Raw genomic sequence first — 19808 nt, 5'->3', positions numbered from 1 at the left:
GTCCCAGCTGCTCTGTTTGTGATCCAGCTCCCTGCTAACACATCTGGAAAGTCTGATCCGCTGCCACCCGCAGGAGCGAGTCGGATGGCCTTCTTGGCTCCCGTTTGTGCCTGGCCTAGCTGGGCTGCTGTGGCTGTTCGGACAGTGAGCCAGCCAATGGAAGGTTTCTCTGCTTCTCTCCCTCTCTCCGTCTCTCTCTCTCTCCCTCTCTCCCTCTCTCTCTCTCCCTCCCTCTCTCCCTCTCTCTCTCTCTCTCTTCCCCTCTCTGTAACTCTGCCTTGAAACAAGTAAATCTTAGGAAAAAATAAAAAGGTGAAACCAACCCAGGAAACTGGTGATGGTTACATAACTATATATTTATGAAATGTGTGCTTTGCTGTAAACGCTAAGTCCAATGAAAAAACTGAAAAAAAAAATGATTATCTAGAAGATTTCAAGATCAGTGAAAACTCCATATAAATGTCTAATGAATACAGATAAAGCCACCCTCGCCAGGAAATGCAGCCATTATTATCTGGTCTATTACCATCTCCTCCCCAAATGGCAAAGCAAAGGAACTCTGCATGTAATTCAGTCACCTATAAAACTAACAAAAGAGGAATAACACAGGGAACTGCTAAAGAAAAATTGTTAAAGTAGAAAAAAAGGAAAAAATGTAAAGTTGAAAAAAACGTGGAAAAAATTTTTGTTGGAATCTATACATCAAAAAGAGCAACTGTTAGGGCTAGGCAATCATCCCCATGCGTGCTTCGTGGAACTGAACACGGGGCTCGTTCCCGTATGTCATCACCATTACACCCAACTCGGCCAACCATCGATATCCTTAGGATGCTTGTTTTACGGTAGGACAGCAAGTACCAAGTTGATCTCGGCTGCAATTACGCAGCAGGTGCAGCAGGTGCAGCAGGTGCAGGGTGGCTTGGCCCACATCAGCACAGTCCGGGCCTAGGACAGTCCCAAGAAGGCAGGGTAATGTCTGCATCCCGGACACGAGGCTGCTATGGCCACCCCTTCCCCGCGGAGGCACGACACAGGAGCCCCCTAGGATTCTGACGGGGTGCTTGCTTGGCAGGGCTCAATCGGGGTTCAGGCCGTGGGCCGGAGGAGAGGGACGGCAGGTGCAGGACCCCGAGGCCCGGGGCAACCCCACGCAGCGCCTCCTGGGCCTGCGGGTTGGCGGGCGGCGGGGGCGCGCGCGCGCGCGGGGCGCCGGGGACGCGCGTCGCTGCGAGGCCTGCGCGCGCCAGGCTGCGGGAGCCATGCGGCGGGCAAGGAGCTCGGCGGCCGCCGCTCCGCGCGGGCAGAAACGGTCGGGCCCCTCGGGCGGGCCCGGAGCCTCGACCCCCGCCGCCGCCACCTCCAACGACCACCGGCCACGGCGCTCCGCGAGCCAGGGCGCCAGGGGCAAGAGCCAGGCGGCCAAGCAGCAGCCGTCGGCCAGGCGGGGGCCGAGGCGCTCTCCGCCGCGGGCCCAGGAGGCGGGCCCCGAGGAGCAGCCGGCCGAACCGGCGCTGCCGCTGTCGTCGTCGCCGTCGCCGCCCCCGACCCCGGCGACCCAGACGTCCTCGGTGTCCACGCTGGACCTGGGCGAGCAGCGGGAGCGCTGGGAGACGTTCCAGAAGCGGCAGAGGCTGAGCTTCGAGGGCGCTGCCAAGCTCCTGCTGGACACCTTGTGAGTGCGGGCCGGGGCCGGCGATGGGCACCGCGCGGACGCCCACCCGCGCAGCCCCGGGGCGGGGACCCGGGTGGGTGCCACCGAGTGGGTGCCACCGAGTGGGGGCCCCCGTGGCGCGGTTGGAACGCGCGCCTGCCACGTAACGGAACCGCCGCGGCCTCCGCGTCAAGCCCGGTGGGCGCTGGCCTCGGCCCGCCTCCGTTGGAAAGGGGCGGCGTGGGCGGCCCCGGGGTCCGGAGTTGGGGGGCGCTGGGGGACCCCCCGGGCCTGTCCGAGGAAGCGCGCGTCGCCGGCCCGCCCGGCCCGGCACACAAAGGGGCTTCTGCTGGCCGCCGGCGCGGTGGTGCCTGTTGTCCCGTGGCTCGCAAGACTTTCCCTCGTCCCGCGTGTGCGTCTTTGTTGGTTTTGCACGTGGGTCTGTGGTGTTTTGTTTTTATTTCTTCTTCTTCACATCTTCTGTGCTGCTGGTGGGGGCTGGGGAGGGGGTGCGGTCGAAGGAGGGGGTAGCTTGGGGGTAACCTTCCCCACCACGACCCCTGTCATTGTTCCCGGCGCTGGCGGGGCGGGAACGGGGTCCGGGGGTGCGGGGAGGGAACCCCGGGACATGGAGCTTGGGATGCTGCCCTCCACTATGAGTGTGTGTTTGCGGGGGGGGGGGGGCTCGTCTCCCCGGGTTTGGAGGGGTGAAGCGCCCTCTTTTCGCTTTCCCCCAAGTGTGCGGGTTCCCCGCTCCCACCGGCCTCTCCGATGTCCGGAGAGCGATTCAGGCGAAAGCCTTGAACTGGCTTCGGTACCCCCTCTCCACACCACCACGCCTCCCTCCTGGGGTCCGCAGCCCCCAGAAACACCTCCAACATCCATCACAGTCCCTCTCGACTATTTTAGGAGTTGTAACGGTTAAAAAGGCTGGGGGAAAAAGTTGAACAACATCCTTACAGTTTCGTAACCAATCTGAGAATCACGGTTTTTCTGGAACAAAACGGAGTGCTTTGTCCTTGTCCCAGAAGGCGTTTCTCTTATTTAGGATGGGTCTCCTCCGGGACAGGATCCTGAGTTTTTGTGTGTGCGTTTTATTTTTTGCATTTATCACTTCAGAGTCTACTCTGAACTTTTAGAAAGCCATTCATCCAACCAACATTAAAATATATATATATATATATATCTCTCCATGATCCTGCCGGCCACTTGCTGCTGGGCATGGGGGGGTTGAAAATAATAATAATAAAAGAAAGATCTCTAGAAATGCCAAATTGAAGTTAATTTCTTTTACCTTAACACTGATACATGGCCAAGAAAGACTTTAAAATAGTGACATTTAAAAAAAATAATAAAAAAAAATCAGAAGGTCTATATTTTTTTTTAACCCGGGTTAATCGGCATCCTCTGCACTCGAGTCTATTAAATTATGTATAGAAAGTATCATTTGTATTAAATTTGTTGTATAAAAAAGTTTTGGGGAGCATATATATAAACGGTCCCTGGGATCTCCCCTGATCTAAAGATATAGGACGCTGTCGGATGGGATACTGAGGTTTTACAGCCAGCACTCCCTTGTACATGCAAAGAAAGAAACATAACTGCTTTTTAAAGAGATGAGGAAAAGCATTCAGTCTTTTTGTTTTTTAAGCATTCAGTCTTGATAAAAGACTACAATGAACTGGTTTCCTCTAAGACTATAACTCTGTGAGGCACAGTGCTGTGTGTTTTCATCCCGTGTGGGTGAGAATGTTCAGTCCTTTGGCAAAGCAAGTCAGTTTTCAAGTCTTGTCATCCAGTGATGGTCCCTGTGCACTTTTTTAAAAAAATGATTTTATTTATGTTCATTGGCAAGTCAAATATACAGAGAGGAGGAGAGGCAAAGAGGAAGATCTTCCGTCCATTGATTCACTCCCCAGGTGGTCACAATGGCCAGAGCTGAGCTGATCTGAAGCCAGAAGCCTCCTCTGGGTCTCCCACGCGGGTGCAGGGTCCCAAGGCTTTGGGCTGTCCTCCACTGCTTTCCCAGGCCACAGGCAGGGAGCTGGATGGGAAGCGGGGCTGCCGGGATTAGAACCGGCGCCCATATGGGATCCAGGCACGTGCAAGGTGAGGACTTTAGCCACTAGGATACAGCGTCTGGTCTTCACATTTTAAAATGATGATAGTTATTTAGTGTGTGTATGTGTGTATCTGTAGTCATGTGGAGCAAATGTGCCGCTCGGACCGTTTTCAGAGCTGTTGGAGTATTCCCGGCTTTCTCTGAGGGCTTTCCTCAACTGCCAGGTTGGGGACCCTGCTTTCCCCTGAGCAGCCTGTTGCACCTGCCATCATAATTGCAGTGAAATATGTGAGGAATTCGGTGGCTGCTTGAGGGTCTGCCGCGTTTGCTGTCTGGTTGATCACAGTCTCTTTGGTGCCTGGACTCATGAACGGTTGTTTGTCAGATCTGGAATCCAAGTAAAACTGTTTGGCGGTGGGGTGCGGTTAAGAACCTCCTCTTCTTGCCACTTGACTTTTTTGCAAATTTTTGGAATGCTTTATCGTTTCACGAAGATTAAGAAGTGGGTGGCCGGCCGGGTTGGTGGCGGTGGGTAGAAAGGGGTCTTCTTAGACAAAGAGAGGCATTAAATCTATTCTTTGGTAAAATTGATGTTGTCGCTACCCTAACCCACTCCTTGCCCCCAAAGCATGAACCCCGGGGTTTGTCCTTAAAGAAGACATCCTGCCTCTTTGCGAAACAAAGAGACAAAGGGGGAGCCGGGCTATCCAGACTCAGATATTCTGACCGTTTTCTCTGATTTTGGTTACGTTCAGCGAATACCAGGGCCTGGTGAAGCACACTGGAGGCTGCCACTGTGGAGCCGTCCGTTTTGAAGTTTGGGCCTCGGCGGACCTGCACATCTTTGACTGCAAGTGAGTCTTTTTTTTTTTTTTTTTTTAAATCCAGGATCGGCTCACACCGCACTCTAAACGGGATGCTTACAAGCCATCTGGGGAGTTGCTGTGTGGAGGAAACAGCACTGGTGGGGAGCTGGTAGTGGTAGAGGCCAGGTGCTGAATTACAAAAGGGCTCATTGTTGCAGATTTTCTGTATGGCTGGAAATTTTCAGCAATAATAAATTTCTTTTACAAGGATGGGAGGAGTCTAAAAGAAAAAAAAAAAAAAACACCAGCTTGCCTGTTCTGTCTGTGTGTACACACAGAGCCATGGGAGTGTATGCGTGTACACATGGGTGTGTGTGTACGCATGCCATAGAACTCTCTTTTTTTTTTTTTTTTAAGATTTGTTATTTTTAATGGAAAGGCATATTTACTGAGAGAGAGAGAGAGAGAGAGACAGAAAAATATCCCATCTGCTGGTTCACTCCCCACATGGCCAAAACAGATGGAGCTGGGCCAGTCCAAAGCCAGGAACCAGGAGCTTCTTCCAGGTCTCTCACATGCTTGCAGGGTCCCAAGGCTTTGGGCTGTCCTCCACTGTTTTTCTAGCTTATCAGGAGAGAGAGGGACCAGAAGTGGAATAGCTAGGACTTGAACTAGAACCCACGTGGGAGGTTGGCTGGAGGTTGGTAAGGCGGAGACTTACCCTACTGTGGTATAATGCCAACCCCAGGTTTCTTACTCTTTTTTTGTTGTTGTTTTAATTTTTAAATTTTATTTATTTATTGGAAAGTCAGATTTTACAGAGAGAAGGAAAGAAAGAGAGGTAGATCTTGCGTCCACTGGTCCGCTGCCTAAGTAGCCAGTGTGGACAGAACTGAGCCAATCCGAAGCCAGGAGCTTTTTCTGGATCTCCCACATGGGTGCAGGTTCCCAAGGCTTTGAGCCATCCTCGACTGCTTTCCTAGACCATAAGTCGGGAGCTGGATGGGAAGTGGAGCAGCTGGGATACAAACAAATGCCCATATGGGATGCTGGGGCATTTGAGGCAAGGACTTTAGCAAGTGTAGCCTCTGGTCCCATTGGGCAGGGTCACCCTGCAGACTCAGCTTCTACTGGGTTGCAGTTGGATCAGCCTGGGCACTGAGCTGAAAGCCTTGGGCAGAATCTTGGAAGGAACTAAGCGCTGGGGGCAGTTGGCAGTATCAGCAGGCCAAGCATCAGAGAGTTCCCATGTACCGCACATGTTCTGTGTGGTGTGTGGGGCAGATGAGCCTGCCGGCTGGGGAGAGGCCCTGCTTCCCAGGCCCTGGCCTGATGTTACATTACAGCGAGGGCCTCAAGCTCTGACCTCGCACACATACAGTTCTTGGGCGGTGTCCCCTGCACGCTGCCACCGCATGGCATCTGGGCAGCACCACCAACCGAGATCTGGCCAGGCTGCTGCCAGTAGAGTCCATATGCATAAGAAGCATGATGGAATCATTTTTAAAATTATTTTTATTGACTTTATGTAAAAAAAAAATGTTTGTTTTTATTTGAAAGACAGTTACAGCAAGAGAAGGAGAGAGAAAGATTGATTCCATTCCCCAGTTTACTCTTCGGAGGACCACAATGGCTGGAGCTGGGCTGGTCTGAAGCCAGGAGCCAAGAGCTGCTTCCCGGTCTCCCTACTAACTTTTCCAGGCCATTCGGAGGAAGCTGGATGGGAAGTGGACCAGCTAGGACAGGAACTGGTACCCATATGGGATGTTGGCACTGCTGTGCATGGTGCTAGCCCCAGGACTAATATCTTTTGTGACGTTTCAAATTCCGATGACCTGTTTTTACCTGGAGCTAGCCCCCGAGTGATGTGGAGATGAGGCAGGGTGTCTGTTTTTGGTGTGGTTCAGAGTCAGGAGACACTCACATTGTCCAATACTGATTTTCCAAGCGTCACTGGAATCCAGAGTTTCCCTTTGCTGCGAAGAATTGGGTAGGGGTGAGGCCTTGGGTGGCAGAGCTGGCGATCTGTCCATCCTGGCCCATCCACACCAGCCCTTTGTGGAGGAGGCAGAAGGGGCCTCCCCTGCGGGCAGGGAGCCGAGGCAGCCAACATGCAGGGCCCTGTTAGTGATTTGGAATCTGTTCTTGTCCATTTTGTAGTTGCAGCATATGCAAGAAGAAGCAAAATAGACACTTCATTGTGCCAGCTTCTCGCTTCAAGCTCCTGAAGGTGAGTACATCCCAGTGGGGTTGAGTGGAAACCCCATTTTTTTAAACATTATTTTTATTGGAAGGGCACATTTCCAGAGAGAAGGAGAGACTGAGAGAGAGATTTGCCATCCTCTGATTCACTCTCCAAATGACCGCAGTAGACATAGCTAAACCAATCTGAAGCCAGGAGCCAGGAGCTTCTTCTGGGTCTCCCACATGGGTGCAGGGTCCCAAGGGCCTGAGCGATTCTCCCTGGCTTTCCCAGACCATGAGCAGGGAGCTGGATTGGAAGTAGAACTGCCGGGATTAGAACCAGCGCCCATATTGGATCCCGGCGCATTCAAGGGGAGGACTTTAGCTGCTACGCTATTGTGCCGGGCTATACTCTGTTTTATTTTTGTTTTTAATTACTTATTTGTTTATTTAGTCAAGCTTACCTAAAAGGTGAGAAAAATGAAGAAATACATTCAGGGAAAGAGTGAGCAGAGGGGGAAAAGGTGGGAGAGAGATGCTTCTACTTTTCTTGCAAAATACTTACTTTATTGTTTTTTTAGAAAGGTAGAGTTACAGAGAGAAGGAGAGACAGAGAGATCTTCCCTCTGCCAGGTCACTCCTTACACGGCTGCAATGGCCAGAGCTGAGCCCAGGCTGCAAGCAGGGAACTCGATCAGAGGTCGGACAGCTGGGCCTGAAGAGGCACCCACCCCGGCCGTGGTGCCAGAGAGGAAGGCCTAGCTGTTACACCACTGTGCTGGCCTCAGGATGTGTCCACGGGGGAGAAGCACTGTTTTTAGAGGCAGGGTCTACTGAACTCTGGGAAAGAAAATAAAATTATTAAAAATAATTTTTAAAAATGAGGAAAAGAGCAGGCCAGCTTAGTGACAAAAAAGGGTTAAGGTGCCACCTGGGACGCCAGCATGCTAGAGGGTGCCAGCTCACATCCCGGCTACTTCTCTGCTTCTGCTGATGTGCCTCTGAAAGCAGCAGCAGCTGGCCCAAGTGCGTGGGAGACCCGGATGGAATTCTAGGCTTCCGGCTTCAGTCCGACCCAGCCCCCAGCTACCGCAGCCATTTGGAAGTGAAGCAGCAGATGGAAGACCTTCTCTGCTGTGTCTCTTTCTCTCTGTGTAACTCTGCCTTTCCAATACACAGTACATCTTGGTTGTGGCAGTAGTGGGAGTGGGGTGAGGGAAAGAGAGAGGAGACTGTAATCACAGCATAGATCCCACATGCTGGGCCCGAGTGCCCAGTTGAACAGGACAGCAGGTGCTAGGGGCGCAGGGAACATCTCAGCTCCAAAGACGCTCAAGGAGTCTGAACATTGACACAGAGCCCGGCGGGGATGGGGGCACAGCAGTACAGCAGGAACTCCAATATTCTAGAGGGAGGGCAAGCAGGGAGCTGTCAGCTCTGGGAGGGCCTTTATTTTATTTTATTTTATTTTTCATCCTAAGACTTATCCTTTATTTGCAAGAGTTTCAGAGGGGGGGAAGACAGAGGAGTCTCGTCTGCTGATTCACTCCCCAGGGGGTGGCAATGGCCAGGGCTTGTCCAGGGTAAAGCCAGGAGCCGAGCTTCATCCAGGTCACTCAGGTGGGTGCCCGGACCCATGTAGTGGGACCATCTTCTGCTGCCTGCCAAGGCACGTAGGCAGGGAGCTGAATCAGAAGTGAGTGGCCCAGATTTGGCCCTGGCATTCATATGGGACACTGGCATCGCAGCTGGTGGCTTAACCCTCTGTGCCACCACGCAGGCCCTGCATGAGGGCCTTTGTCTCCTGGTGTTTGGGGAAGGAATGCAGAGGTAAGACAGTGGTCCCAGGGCAGTAGCCTAGTGGATAAAGTCCTCGCCTTGCACACCAGGATCCCATGTGGGCACTGGTTCTAATCCTGGCAGCCCCACTTCCCATCCAGCTCCCTGCCTGTGACCTGGGAAAGCAGTCAAGGACGGCCCAAAGCCTTGGGACCCTGCACCCACATGGGAGACCCAGAGGAGGCTCCTGGCTTCGGATTGGCTCATCTCCGGCCATTGAGGCCGCTTGGGGAGTGAATGATCGGGCGGAAGCGCTGTCTCCCCTCCTCTCTGTATATCTGACTTTGCAATAAAACTAAATAAATCTGAAAAAAAAGGTGAGACCATGATGAGAAACCTTCCTGCACCCCTTGTCCTGCCCTGCAGCCAGCCAGCTTCTCTTCCTGAGAGTAGACCAGTGTTGCATAACTCTAAGTACACTTTTCCATTTAGAGATCTAGCCTTCAGAAAGAAAAATCCGAAATGGTAGCGCCCCACACGGCTTGTTTTATGCTTTGCCTTTATTTTATTTTTTTTTTTACCTTGAACCTCATTCTTTTGAAAAGTTGCAGAATATTCCATGTTGCAAGTGTCCCTAATTACTTGAACCCTCTCTCTCTCTCTTTTTTTTTTAAAAGATTTATTTATTTATTTATTGGAAAATCAGATATACAGAGAGGAGGAGAGACAGAGAGGTAGATCTTCCATCCGATGATTCACTCCCCAAGTGAGTGCAACAGCCGGTGCTGTGCCGATCCGAAGCCAGGATCCAGGAACTTCTTCCGGGACTCCCACATGGGTGCAGGGTCCCAAAGCCTTGGGCCGTCCTTGGGCCTGCTTTCCCAGGCCACAAGCAGGGAGCTGGATGGGAAGTGGAGCTGCGGGGATTAGAACCAGCACCCGTATGGGATCCCAGCGCGTTCAAGGGGAGGACTTTAGCCACTAGGCCACTGTGCTGGGCCCAGAGAACCTTCTCTTCACGGACAGTCTTTAGCCTTTATACTCTGTATGCTTAAGTGCTTAGGGAATATAGTGAATTTACCTGGAGCAGTTTCAAGAAGTGGACTTCTGCATGAAAGAATGTGTAGGCTCTCAAGTTGCAGCCCACGTAGGAGGAACGTGTGTTCCCTGGGCCTGCCGGTGTGGGAGGGCTGGGCCTTGTCAGCCAGCCCTGCAGCTCGCATTTTCTCACCTAATGACAAGCTTCCTGTCGCACTTCCCGTCGGGTCATGGAGGAATCAGTTTTCCTCATCTCTGTCCCCTCTTGGCCCTCTGTGATGTCTGTCAGGCAGATGTCCACTCCTGCTAGGTGAGTTCCAGGGCAGGGAGGGGTTTCCCTGGGACCCGAGCCGTGGGCTTTGGGGACGTGGCGAGCCTGTGGCTCAGGAGTGCTGTCTGCCTGGGCAGGCCTGCCTCACAGAGGGTGTGAGCCCACGGCTGCCCTGAGAGAAGCTGTGACTGCTGTGTCCCCAGGCAATGTAGATGGGTCCCTACCCCCAAGAAGCTTCTAGTCTTTTTGTGAATGATTCTGCATGTTTCATAACCATGAGAGGTCTGCCCCACTTAATTCTTTTTAAAGGTATGTTTTTGGGGGCTAGCGCCATGGCTCAGTAGGCTAATCCTACACCGTATGGCGCCAGCATCCCGCATGGACACTGCTCTATGTCCTGGCTGCTCCACTACTGATCCAGCTCTCTGCTTATGGCTTGAGAGAGCAGTGGAGGATGGCCTAAGTGCTTGGGCCCCTGGCCCCTTGTGGGAGACCTGGAGGAAGCTCCTGGCTCCTGGATTCGGATCAGCTCCAGCCATTGCAGCTATTTGGGGAGTGAACCAGCAAATAGAAAATCTTCTCTCTGTGTCTGTCTTTCTCTCTCAAAATCTGTCTTTCAAATGAAAATACATCTTAAAAAAAGAAATACTTTTTTTTTTTTTTAAAAAGAATTGTTTGGGGATGGGGCTGGCGCCATGCTGCAATAAGTTAAACCTCTGCCTGCAGCAGCAGCATTGCATTTGGTTTCCAGTTCTAGTCCCAGCTGCTCTACTTCCAATCCAGCTGCCTGCTAGGCTTCTGGGAAAGCAGCGGAGAATGGCTCATGTTCTTGGGCCCCTGCACTTGCATGAGAGACCCAGATGAAACTCCCGACTTCTGGCTTCAGCCTGGCCTGGTCCTGGCTATTGTAGCCATTTTGGGAGTGAATCAGAGCATGGAAGATTCTCTCTCTCCTGTCCCTTTGCCTTTCACACAACTCCTTTGGAAAAACAGAAGCCCCTGTTGTCTGTTGCTAGGGAGCTGACAGCCTGACTACATACACATTCAACACGCACAAAGCTCAGCATACCTTCTGCAAGAAGTGCGGTGTCCAGAGCTTCTACACGCCCCGCTCCAACCCCGGGGGATTCGGTGAGTAAACAGGAGGGGCTGCAGGGTAGGGGGCTCAGGGAGGCCCGGGCTGCCTGGGTGCAGGCGCTGGTTGGACAGTTGGACACTGGTGTGTCGAGACCCTTCCGCGGGCTTGTGTTAGAGGAAGGGTGCTCTTCGTCATGGCCCATGCAGGTGACAGCAGATGGGGACGGCCTGGCTGCTTGGACCATCCAGGTCCCCCATCTGAGCATCTGGGTTAGATGCCGGCTCTGGCTCCTGACCTGATGGCCTGCTGGCGCAGACCCTGAAGGGCAGCAGCGATGGCTCAGCTAGCTGAGTGGCTGCCACCCATGTGGGAGACGTGTACTCAGCTCCAGAATGTCGGCTCCCAGCCTAGCTGATAGATGAGGGCTCTTTGTGCCTCTCTCTTCCTTACTCTCCCTCTGTGTGTGTCTCAGATGAAAATAATAGAGGCCAGCATTGTGGCACAGTAGGGTCAGCTGCCACTTTCCCTACTTCTTCTGATCTAGCTGCCTGCTGACGCACTTGGAAGACAAGCGATGGCCTTGCCCCATGCCAGAGGCCCTGATGGAGTCGTTGGCTGTGCTGTGGTCTGCGCTAGCCACTGTGGCCGGCTGGGGAATGAATTGGCAGGTGGAAGATCTCTGTTTCACTCTGTCTTTGTCATTCTGTCTTTCAAGATTTCTTAAGATTTGCTTGAAAGAATTAGAGAGAGGGAGAGCGGTTTCTCCAAATGGCCACTGCAGCCAAAGCTAGGCCAGTCTGAAGCTGGGAGCCAGAAGCTTCTTCTTGTTCTCCCACGTGGGTATAGGGATGCAAAGACTTGGGCCATTGTCTGCCGCTTTCCCAGGCCACAAGCAGGGAGCCGGATCAGAAGTGGAGTAGCCGAGATTAACCAGCACCCACGGAGAAGAACAGGGCAGCAGGCAGAGGCACAGCCGGCGCTACACCGGCCCTGTCAGGTGTCTCCTGCCGTGAGTCAGATGCTACTTAGGGTATCCACATCCTGACTGACAGTGCCTACGACTGAGTGCTCTGCTCTGGCCCAGCTCCCTGCTCCTGCACACCCTGGGAGCAGCAAGTGATGGCTCGAGTGGTTGGGTTCTTGCCATCCACGTGGGAGACAGGGATGGGATTCCGGTCTCCTCACTTTGCACCTGACTCAGCCCTGGCTCTTGTGGGCGTGTGGGGACTGAAGTCGCAGATGGAAGGTCTCTCTGTCTCTCTCTCCCTCTGTTGTTCTGCCTCTCAAGTAATAAATAAACTAAATAAACTTTTAAGAAAATACTAGTGGGACCAGCACAGTGGGTCAACAGAGATGACCCGCAGTGCCAGTATGTCATATGGGCACTGGTTCGTGTCCTGGCTGCTCCCCTTCCTCTCCAGCTCCCTGCCTGTGGCCTGGGAAATTAGTGGGGGACAGCCCAAGGCCTTGGGACCCTGCACCTGTGTGGGAGACCCGGAAGAAGCTCCTGGCTCCTGGCTTTGGCTTAGCTCAGCTCTAGGTTTTGAGATCATTCAGAGAATGAGCCAGTAGATGGAAGATCTCTCTTTCTGCCCCTCTCTCTCCATCTTTCCTTCTCTCTATAAATCTGCGTTTTAAATATAATAATAATAAAGAGCAAGAAGAAAATACTAGGAGATTGGGCTGAGGTCCCATGGACTCGGCGGCAGGAGCGGCCCGTGGGCTCCTCAGGCTGCCCGCCTGCCAGGGATCGCTGTAGCTGCAATCTTGCCACTCTCTTAGAAAACTCTGCTTGGTACTGGGTGCTGTCTGGCATGGCCGTCCATCATTCAAAGGCATCCGATCTCTGTGTGAGGACAGGGGACCGGAGCCAGAAGGCTGAGAGCGTCAGCTGCAGCCAAGACCTTCCTAGCGGGGCCCGGGTCCCCATAGGTGACATCATGAACCCTGGGTGTTCAGTGATGCCATGCTTACGAGTGGGGTGGGAGTGGGTGAGGTCGGCCAAGGGGGCAGTCCAGTGTGTCACCATCACCCCGATTCCGCGTCCCGTTCCCCCCTAGGCATTGCCCCACACTGCCTGGACGAGGGGACCGTGCGGAGCGTGGTCACAGAGAGCTTCAATGGCAGCGACTGGGAGAAGGCCATGAAGGAGCACAAGACCATCAAGAACATGTCCAAGGAGTGAAGCGCCCCTCGGCCTCCCCGTGCCAGTGCCGCGCTGGGCCAGCCGGGCCCCGTGGCCTCCCCGGGCCGCTGGCCCCCGCGCCGGGCTCCGGGCCCAGGCACTAGTTGTTTAGGCAGCTCTTTCCCTTTCTCAGCGTGGATTTTGACGTAGGCTAGTTGCCATTCTTTTCCCTGCCCTTCTCCACCTCCCCCTCCCCCCCACCCCCAACCAACTTTTGTGTGATCTTTTAGAAAATAAATATTTTTAACATCAAAGCAGCTCTTATTGCCTTTGCGTTTCTGATGGCTTTTCCCACGCCTCTGGGGCCACCGAGTTAGTAGCAGGTGTTTTGAGGATCATCAAGATGTTTCCAACCCAACTGGGAAGAACAGGTAAGATGAGTAAGTAGTGAGTAAGGGGAAAAGATTGGAGCCCACATCAAGAGTAGCTGCTGCTGCCCGCAAGCACCCTGTTCTCAGAGCGCTGGCCTGAGCCCCCAGTGGCTCCCTGTACCTGGACAGGCAAGAGGTGACACCTGGGGCCCTGCCGCTCATGGCAGAGACCCCATGGAGACCCTGGCTCTCGGCTTTGGCCTGATCCCAGGCGTAGCTGTTGCACCCATTTTGGGGAATAAGCTAGAAGATGGAAGATCTCTCTCTTTCTAAACCAAAAAAGGTTGTAAGTGGTTTTCGAGCCTGTGGGTGTGAAGCATTCAGAGGAGAAGGGGTACTGATGGATGAAGGAAGACTTGAGAGTGTAACCGAGTCATGGGGTTTGTTGTTTGTTTTGTTTTTTTTAAAGATTTATTTTTTTTTTTCAAAAGCTAGATATACAGAGAGGAAGATACTCTGTGCGCCGATTGACTCCCCAAATGGCTGCAGTGTCTGGTGCTGTGCCAATCTGAAGCCAGGAGCCAGGTGCCTCTTCCGGGTCTTCTACGTGGCTGCAGGGTCCCAAGGCTTTGGGCCGTCCTTGACTGCTTTCCCAGGCCACAGGCAAGGAAATAGATGGGAAGTGGGGCCACCAGGACACGAAGCAGCACCCATATGGGCCACTAGGCTACCATGCTGGGCCCAATATTAATGACTTTTGTAGATTTTATTGATTTCAGAGGCAGAAATGGAGATCCCTCAGCCTCTATTTTACTCCTCCAAATGTCCACAACAGCCAGAGCTGGACCAGGCTGAGGCCAGCAGCCAGGAGCTCCACCCTGCTTTCCCGTCTGGGTGGAACAGGCCCAAGTCCATAAGCTGTCACCTGCTGTCTCCTAGCCTTCCTCATGCATTTAAACAACCTGCATTTTCTTCTATGACTTTCATGGATTGTTTTTGTTGTGAAATGTAGTTGGTTACTCTCACTGGAATTGTGTGTTTGTGTGTGTGTGTGAATGATATTTTTTCCCTCTGAGGTTTGTGAGTGGTGTGAGGTAGGGATTTTGTTTTTTCATCGTTAAAATGAAGAAGTAGCAGGCATTTAGCGTAGTGAGTGAGATACCCACATCCTAGGCCTTGGGTTTGGGTCCCAGCTCCTCATTCTGGCTCTCCACCCATGCGTACCCAGGCAGGCAGTGGGCCATGGCTCCAGTAATTAGATTCCTGCTACTCTCATCAAAGACCTAGATTGAGTTCCTAGTCCTTGGGTTCAGTCTGGCCTGGTCCTAGTCATTTTGTGAATGTGGGAGAGTGAATTAATGGGTGGGAGTGCCCTTTTTCTTTAAAAAAATAATTCAACTTTTTGGGCCCGGTGTGGTAGCCTAGCAGCTAAAGTCCTCACCTTGAACGCACCAGGTTCCCATATGGGCACCTGTTCTAATCCCGGCAGCCCCGCTTCCCATCCAGTTCCCTGTTTGGACCTGGCTGTTGTGGTCACTTGGGGAGTGAATCATTGGATGGAAGATCTTCCTCACTGTATATGTGACTTTCCAATAAAAATAAATAAATCTTAAAAATAAAATCCAACTTTTAAAAAAGTGTATAGGGCCCAGCGTGGTGGCGCAAGTGGTTTAGGTCCTTGCCTTGCACACCCGGGATCCCATATGGGTGCAGGTTCTATCCCGGCAGCCCCGCTTCCCTTCCAGCTCCCTGCCTGTACCCGGGAAAGCAGTCGAGGACAGCCCAAAGCTTTGGGACCCTGCACCAGTGTGGGAGACCCGGAAGAGGCTCCTGGCTTCGGATTGGCATAGCATTGGCCGTTGTGCTCACTTGGGGAGTGAATCATCGGCTAGAAGATCTTCCTCTCTGTCTCTCCTCTCTGTATATCCGCCTTTCCAATTAAAAAAAAAAATCATTAAAAAAATAAAAATAAAAAAGTGTGTAAGCAGATGTACTGGCACTGTGGTATTGCAAAGTAAGCTTCTGCCTGTGGTGCTGGAATACCGTACGGGAGCTAGTTCAAGGCAACTGGGAAAGTAGAGCAGGATGGCCCATGTGCTTGGGGCCTGCACTCACTTGAATGGTGCTGCAGGCTCCTGGCCTCAGCCGGGCTCAGCCTCGGCTGTGGCAGCCATCTGGGGAGTGAACCAGCAAATAGGAAATATCTTTCTCTTTCACTCTCCACGTATCTCTGCCTTTCAAATAAATAAATCCTTAGACTTTATAATGTGATCCCAACAATCTGATAAAATACTGCCCCCGCCCCCAGCATGAGGGTGGTCTTCAAAAAATTCATGAAAATGTATGAAAAACAAATGGATTAAAAGACCCTTTTAAAGATTAATTTGAAGAGCATAGACCGAGCGAGAGATTTCCACCCACTGGCATGTTCCCCAAGCACCCATAACACTTGGGCTTTGGCCAGAAGCTCCACCCAGGTCTGTCCCTGGAGCCCCCACACTTGGGCCATCATGCACTGCCTCCCAGCTGTGTTAGCAGGAAGATGCATCCGAGCAGGCCTGACTTGAAGCAGGCACTCCAGGGTGAGCCCTGGCTATAGCAGGCAGGAGCCTCACATGCTGTGCTACCAGCCCCCCAAAATCTTTGTGTCTGAGATAAACTTGCCCTTTTATCGCCTTTTATCCACATTTTGAAGTTGTTATTCTTGTGTTGTTTGCTTTTGGGCCTTGTACTGTAGCTAACTGTCAGAGTTAAGTGCCACCTAAAAATCAGATTTGAACTTTGATTTGTAATTGTATTGCGTTTATAGATTAATGGAGGGAGAATTTACCTTCCTTATGTCACTCAGTTTTACCATCTAGGGAAATGGCACATTTCATTGGTTGGTTCTTTTATGCTTTCTTTCTGTATAGAAAAATTGCATATTTTTTTCCCTAGCTATGTTGGGTTTTTCTTTTTTTAGATTGATTGATATTTATTTGAAAGGCAGTTTGCATAGAGAAGGAGAGACAGAGATCTTTCATCTACTGGTTCACCCTCCAAATGGCTACAACAGTCAGGACGAGGCTACTCAGCAGCCAGGAGCTCCTTCCAGATCTTCCACATGGAGCCAGGGGCCCATTTGGACCATCCTCAGCTGCTGTCCCAGACAGCTGGGTCGGAAGTGAAGCAGCTGGGACACGAACCGGCGCCCCTAGGGGGGATGCCGGTGCTTGAAGATGGATGACTGGCCTGTGAGCCATGGCTCTGGCCCCTAGCTATCTTGTTTGTTGTTTTTGTTGTTCTTGTGAGTGGAATTTTCAATTTGTTTTTATAGTTTCTTTTGGGTTTTATTGCTGATGGAGGCAAATAGTATTTGTGGAATGGAAAACTTGTATTAGATTTGTTGGATTTTCAGTGACTGGGGAAGTGAACCTGTCTCTTCCCCTCTCTCTTGCTAATTCTGTCTTTCAAATAAAGAAATCTTTCTTTATGTTGTTTAAGATCTATTTTACTTTTATTTGAAAAACAGAGTTATCAGAGAGAAGGAGAGACAAAGATTTTCCATTCACTGACCCAATCCCCAAATGGTTGCAACAGTCAGGTGAGACGATCAGGAGCCAGGAGCTTCTTCTGGGTCTCCCACGTGGGTGCAGGAACCAAGGCCTTGGGCCACCCTTGACTGCTTTCCCAGACAACAGGCAGGGGGCAGAAAAGGAAGCAGAGCAGCTGGGACACGAACCAGTGACCACATGGGATCCCGGGCATGCAAGACAAGGACTCTAGCCGCTAGGCCACCGTGCCTGGCCCCAGTTAACCTATTTTAAAGCTATTTTAAAGTATGAAAGGTAGAGAAACAGAGATATAGATCTACTGTCTACCCTGGATCACTTCCCAAATTCCTACAGTGGTTGGGTCTCTTCCGGGTGGAAGCCACCAGGCAGGAACTCCATTCAGGTCTTCCCACATGGGTGGCTTGGGCACCAGTATTCCCAAATGGGATAACTTAACTCTATGTGCAACCATGTGCCCCTGTTTGTGCAACTGTTTTTTTTTTTTTTTTTTTCTTGCAAAGTTGGTTATACAGAGAGGAGGAGAGACAGAGAGGAAGATCTTCCGTCCGATGGTTCACTCCCCAAGAGGCCGCAACGGCTGGAGCTGAGCCAATCTGAAGCCAGGAGCAGGGAATTTCTTCCAAGTCTCCCATATGGGTGCGGGATCCCTAATCTTTGGGCCATCCTCAACTGCTTTCTCAGGTCACAAGCAGGGAGCTGGATGGGAAGCAGGACTGCCAGGATTAGAACCAGCGTCCATACGGGATCCCGGGCATGCAAGGCGAGAACTTTAACCACTTACACTTTCACGCCGGGCCCTGTGCAACTTTTAAAATATTTATTTGCTTGTTTGTTAACTTATTTGCTTGAAAGGCAGAGTTACATACACACACATACAGGGAGAGAGGGAAAGACAGAGAGGGAGAGAGATCTTCCACCTACTGATTCATTTCCTAAACGGCTGCAGTGATCAGAGCTGGGCTGATCCAAAGCTAAGCACTTCCTCCAGGTCTCCCACGTGGGTGTAGGGACTCAAGCACTTGGACCATTTTCCGCTGTTTTCTCAGTGCCTCAGTAAGGGGCTGGGCTGGAAGCGGGGCAGCTGGTACTTGAATCAGTGCCCACATAGGATGCCAGTGCTGCGGGTGATGAGGCTTTACCCACTATGTCGCAGCACTGGTCCCTTGTACAATTTTTGAAGACTGTCAAAGCTGCCATTTTGCTGAGCTGGCTGAGGCTGCCGGGCCGAGGTCAATCTCTCTGCACTGTGCTTGCTTTCTGTGTATTTTGCCTCAGTAGCCATTATTGACCTGGTGGATCCAGGGACCCCTCACCTCCTGTGGCCCACCCACAGCTGGGGCAGCATAGTGGAATATCTGTTGCAAAAGAAGTTAAAAGGGTTTCAACTCAAGAAGATGGTGAGTCATGGTCCCATAGAACCACAGTGGAAGGCACCTGCACAGGTGCCCGGGACATTGGTTCGCGTCCTGGCGGTTCTACTTCTGATCCAGCTCTATGCTCATGTGCCTGGGAAAGCAGTAGAAGGATCCTGCACCTAATGTGGGAGACCTGGAAGAAGCTGCTGGCTCCAGCCTGTCTCACCATTGCAGCCATTTGGGCAGTGAATCAGCAGATGGAAAATTGTCTCTCCATTTCACTTCGCAACTCTGATATTCAACTAGATAAAGAAATCTTCAGGTCTCCATCTCTCTCTCATTCACATCAGGTCCCCTGGATGTGTTTTCAACCCTCTTTTGGCCATGCTTCTCATGTTTTTCTTGGCCTTTCCGTGTTTGCATTCTGAGGTAGGAGTTTGCCTTCTGCTTGCTGTGCCAGCTTACCGAGTCGGCCCCGGCTGAGCTGCATCGTCCTTCCGTCTGAGCCAGGGCTGGCGCTGTTGCACAGGCGGACCAGGTCATTTCCACTAACTACTGCTTCATGGAAACCCACCTGTGAGGATGCCCAAGTGAGGAGTCCCCCGTAGGGTCACACCTCTGGCAGCTCCTGGGTGAGGTGTCCAGGGGAGCGGCTGCTGGTGAGGGGCAGCAGGTCCCACTCCTCGGGGGGCAGGGTGAGAAGTGGCTGCCATCAGCCTTTGCTGCCCTCTGGGGCGGCCTCCCTCCCTCGCCTGGGCGCTCCTAAAGGTATTCTCAGTTGATTACCGTGTTTCTGTTTGGTGGGAAGTGTTGGAGAAGGGACTCTGCCTCTCCCCATCCCTCCGAGTTCCTTCAGAGTCCCCAGCAAGTCTGTTCTGTGCCCACAGGCTTCAGAGTTGCACAACACAAGGGCATCTGGCCAAGGACACGCTTGTCCCCTGCTTGAGCCCTGGGGATGGAGTGTGGGCGGCTGCAGGCAGGGCTGCTTTGCGGGGGATGTCTCTCAGGCTTTGTCCTGGAGAACAGGAAAGTCCCAGGGTGGCCTCCCTTGGAGACCTGCAGGGCCTCTTGCCCACCATGGCACCTGGAGGGGAGTTGTTCTCTTTAGCTCCTGTACCTGGTCTGTCTCCTGCCCCCCAAGGATCAGAGCTTCACCCTGCTCCTGTCTTCTCCATGGGAAACCTGTGCCCTGGGGTGTGCCTAGCAGTGGTCACATTCAGGGACAGGTGAATGGAGGGGGAGGGGTGCTGGGTGTTGCCCCTTGTGTGGCATCAACGAGGCACTTGGAGAAGCAGTAGTTTGCGTTTCATTTCCATCCTAGAGTTTCACTTCATTTTATTGGAAGGTAGGGGGAGACCAAAGAGGCAATAAGGAACTCACCACCCAGAAGCAGTTATCAATGACTGTTTATCAGCAGGTACGTCCAAAGGTCCTGCAATAACGTAATTAAGAGCTGGGAGCTTGGGGCCTGGTGCCATGGCTTAGCTGCTAAAGTCTTCACCTTGAAGGCACCAGGATCCCATATGGGCGCCGG

The 19808-nt window shown here is 52.2% G+C and overlaps 1 protein-coding gene across 1 annotated transcript; it reads left to right on the top strand.

Moving 5' to 3' along the window:
- The first annotated feature begins 1244 nt into the window (after positions 1 to 1244).
- Positions 1245 to 13303, top strand: CENPV (centromere protein V). Its single transcript, XM_041001714.1, has 5 exons — positions 1245 to 1672; positions 4469 to 4567; positions 6680 to 6749; positions 10808 to 10922; positions 12930 to 13303. The coding sequence occupies exons 1-5, from the start codon at positions 1260 to 1262 to the stop codon at positions 13052 to 13054; spliced, it is 822 nt and encodes a 273-aa protein (XP_040857648.1). The 5' UTR covers positions 1245 to 1259; the 3' UTR covers positions 13055 to 13303.
- Positions 13304 to 19808: the final 6505 nt, after the last annotated feature.

Source organism: Ochotona curzoniae, unplaced genomic scaffold (assembly GCF_017591425.1).
Source record: "Ochotona curzoniae isolate NIBS_2020 unplaced genomic scaffold, NIBS_Ocur_1.0 scaffold_2453, whole genome shotgun sequence".
Lineage (NCBI taxonomy): Eukaryota > Metazoa > Chordata > Mammalia > Lagomorpha > Ochotonidae > Ochotona > Ochotona curzoniae.
The sequence above is the reverse complement of the archived record's forward strand: the minus strand, read 5'-3'. Positions and strand labels throughout refer to the sequence as shown.

Bases quoted from the DNA above. Each gene is read 5' to 3' on its own strand.
- CENPV (XM_041001714.1), top strand. From the start codon at position 1,260: ATGCGGCGGGCAAGGAGCTCGGCGGCCGCCGCTCCGCGCGGGCAGAAA. The intron at 1,673-4,468 runs GTGAGTGCGGGC...GGTTACGTTCAG, and splicing joins AAGCTCCTGCTGGACACCTT to CGAATACCAGGGCCTGGTGA. The intron at 4,568-6,679 runs GTGAGTCTTTTT...TCCATTTTGTAG, and splicing joins CTGCACATCTTTGACTGCAA to TTGCAGCATATGCAAGAAGA.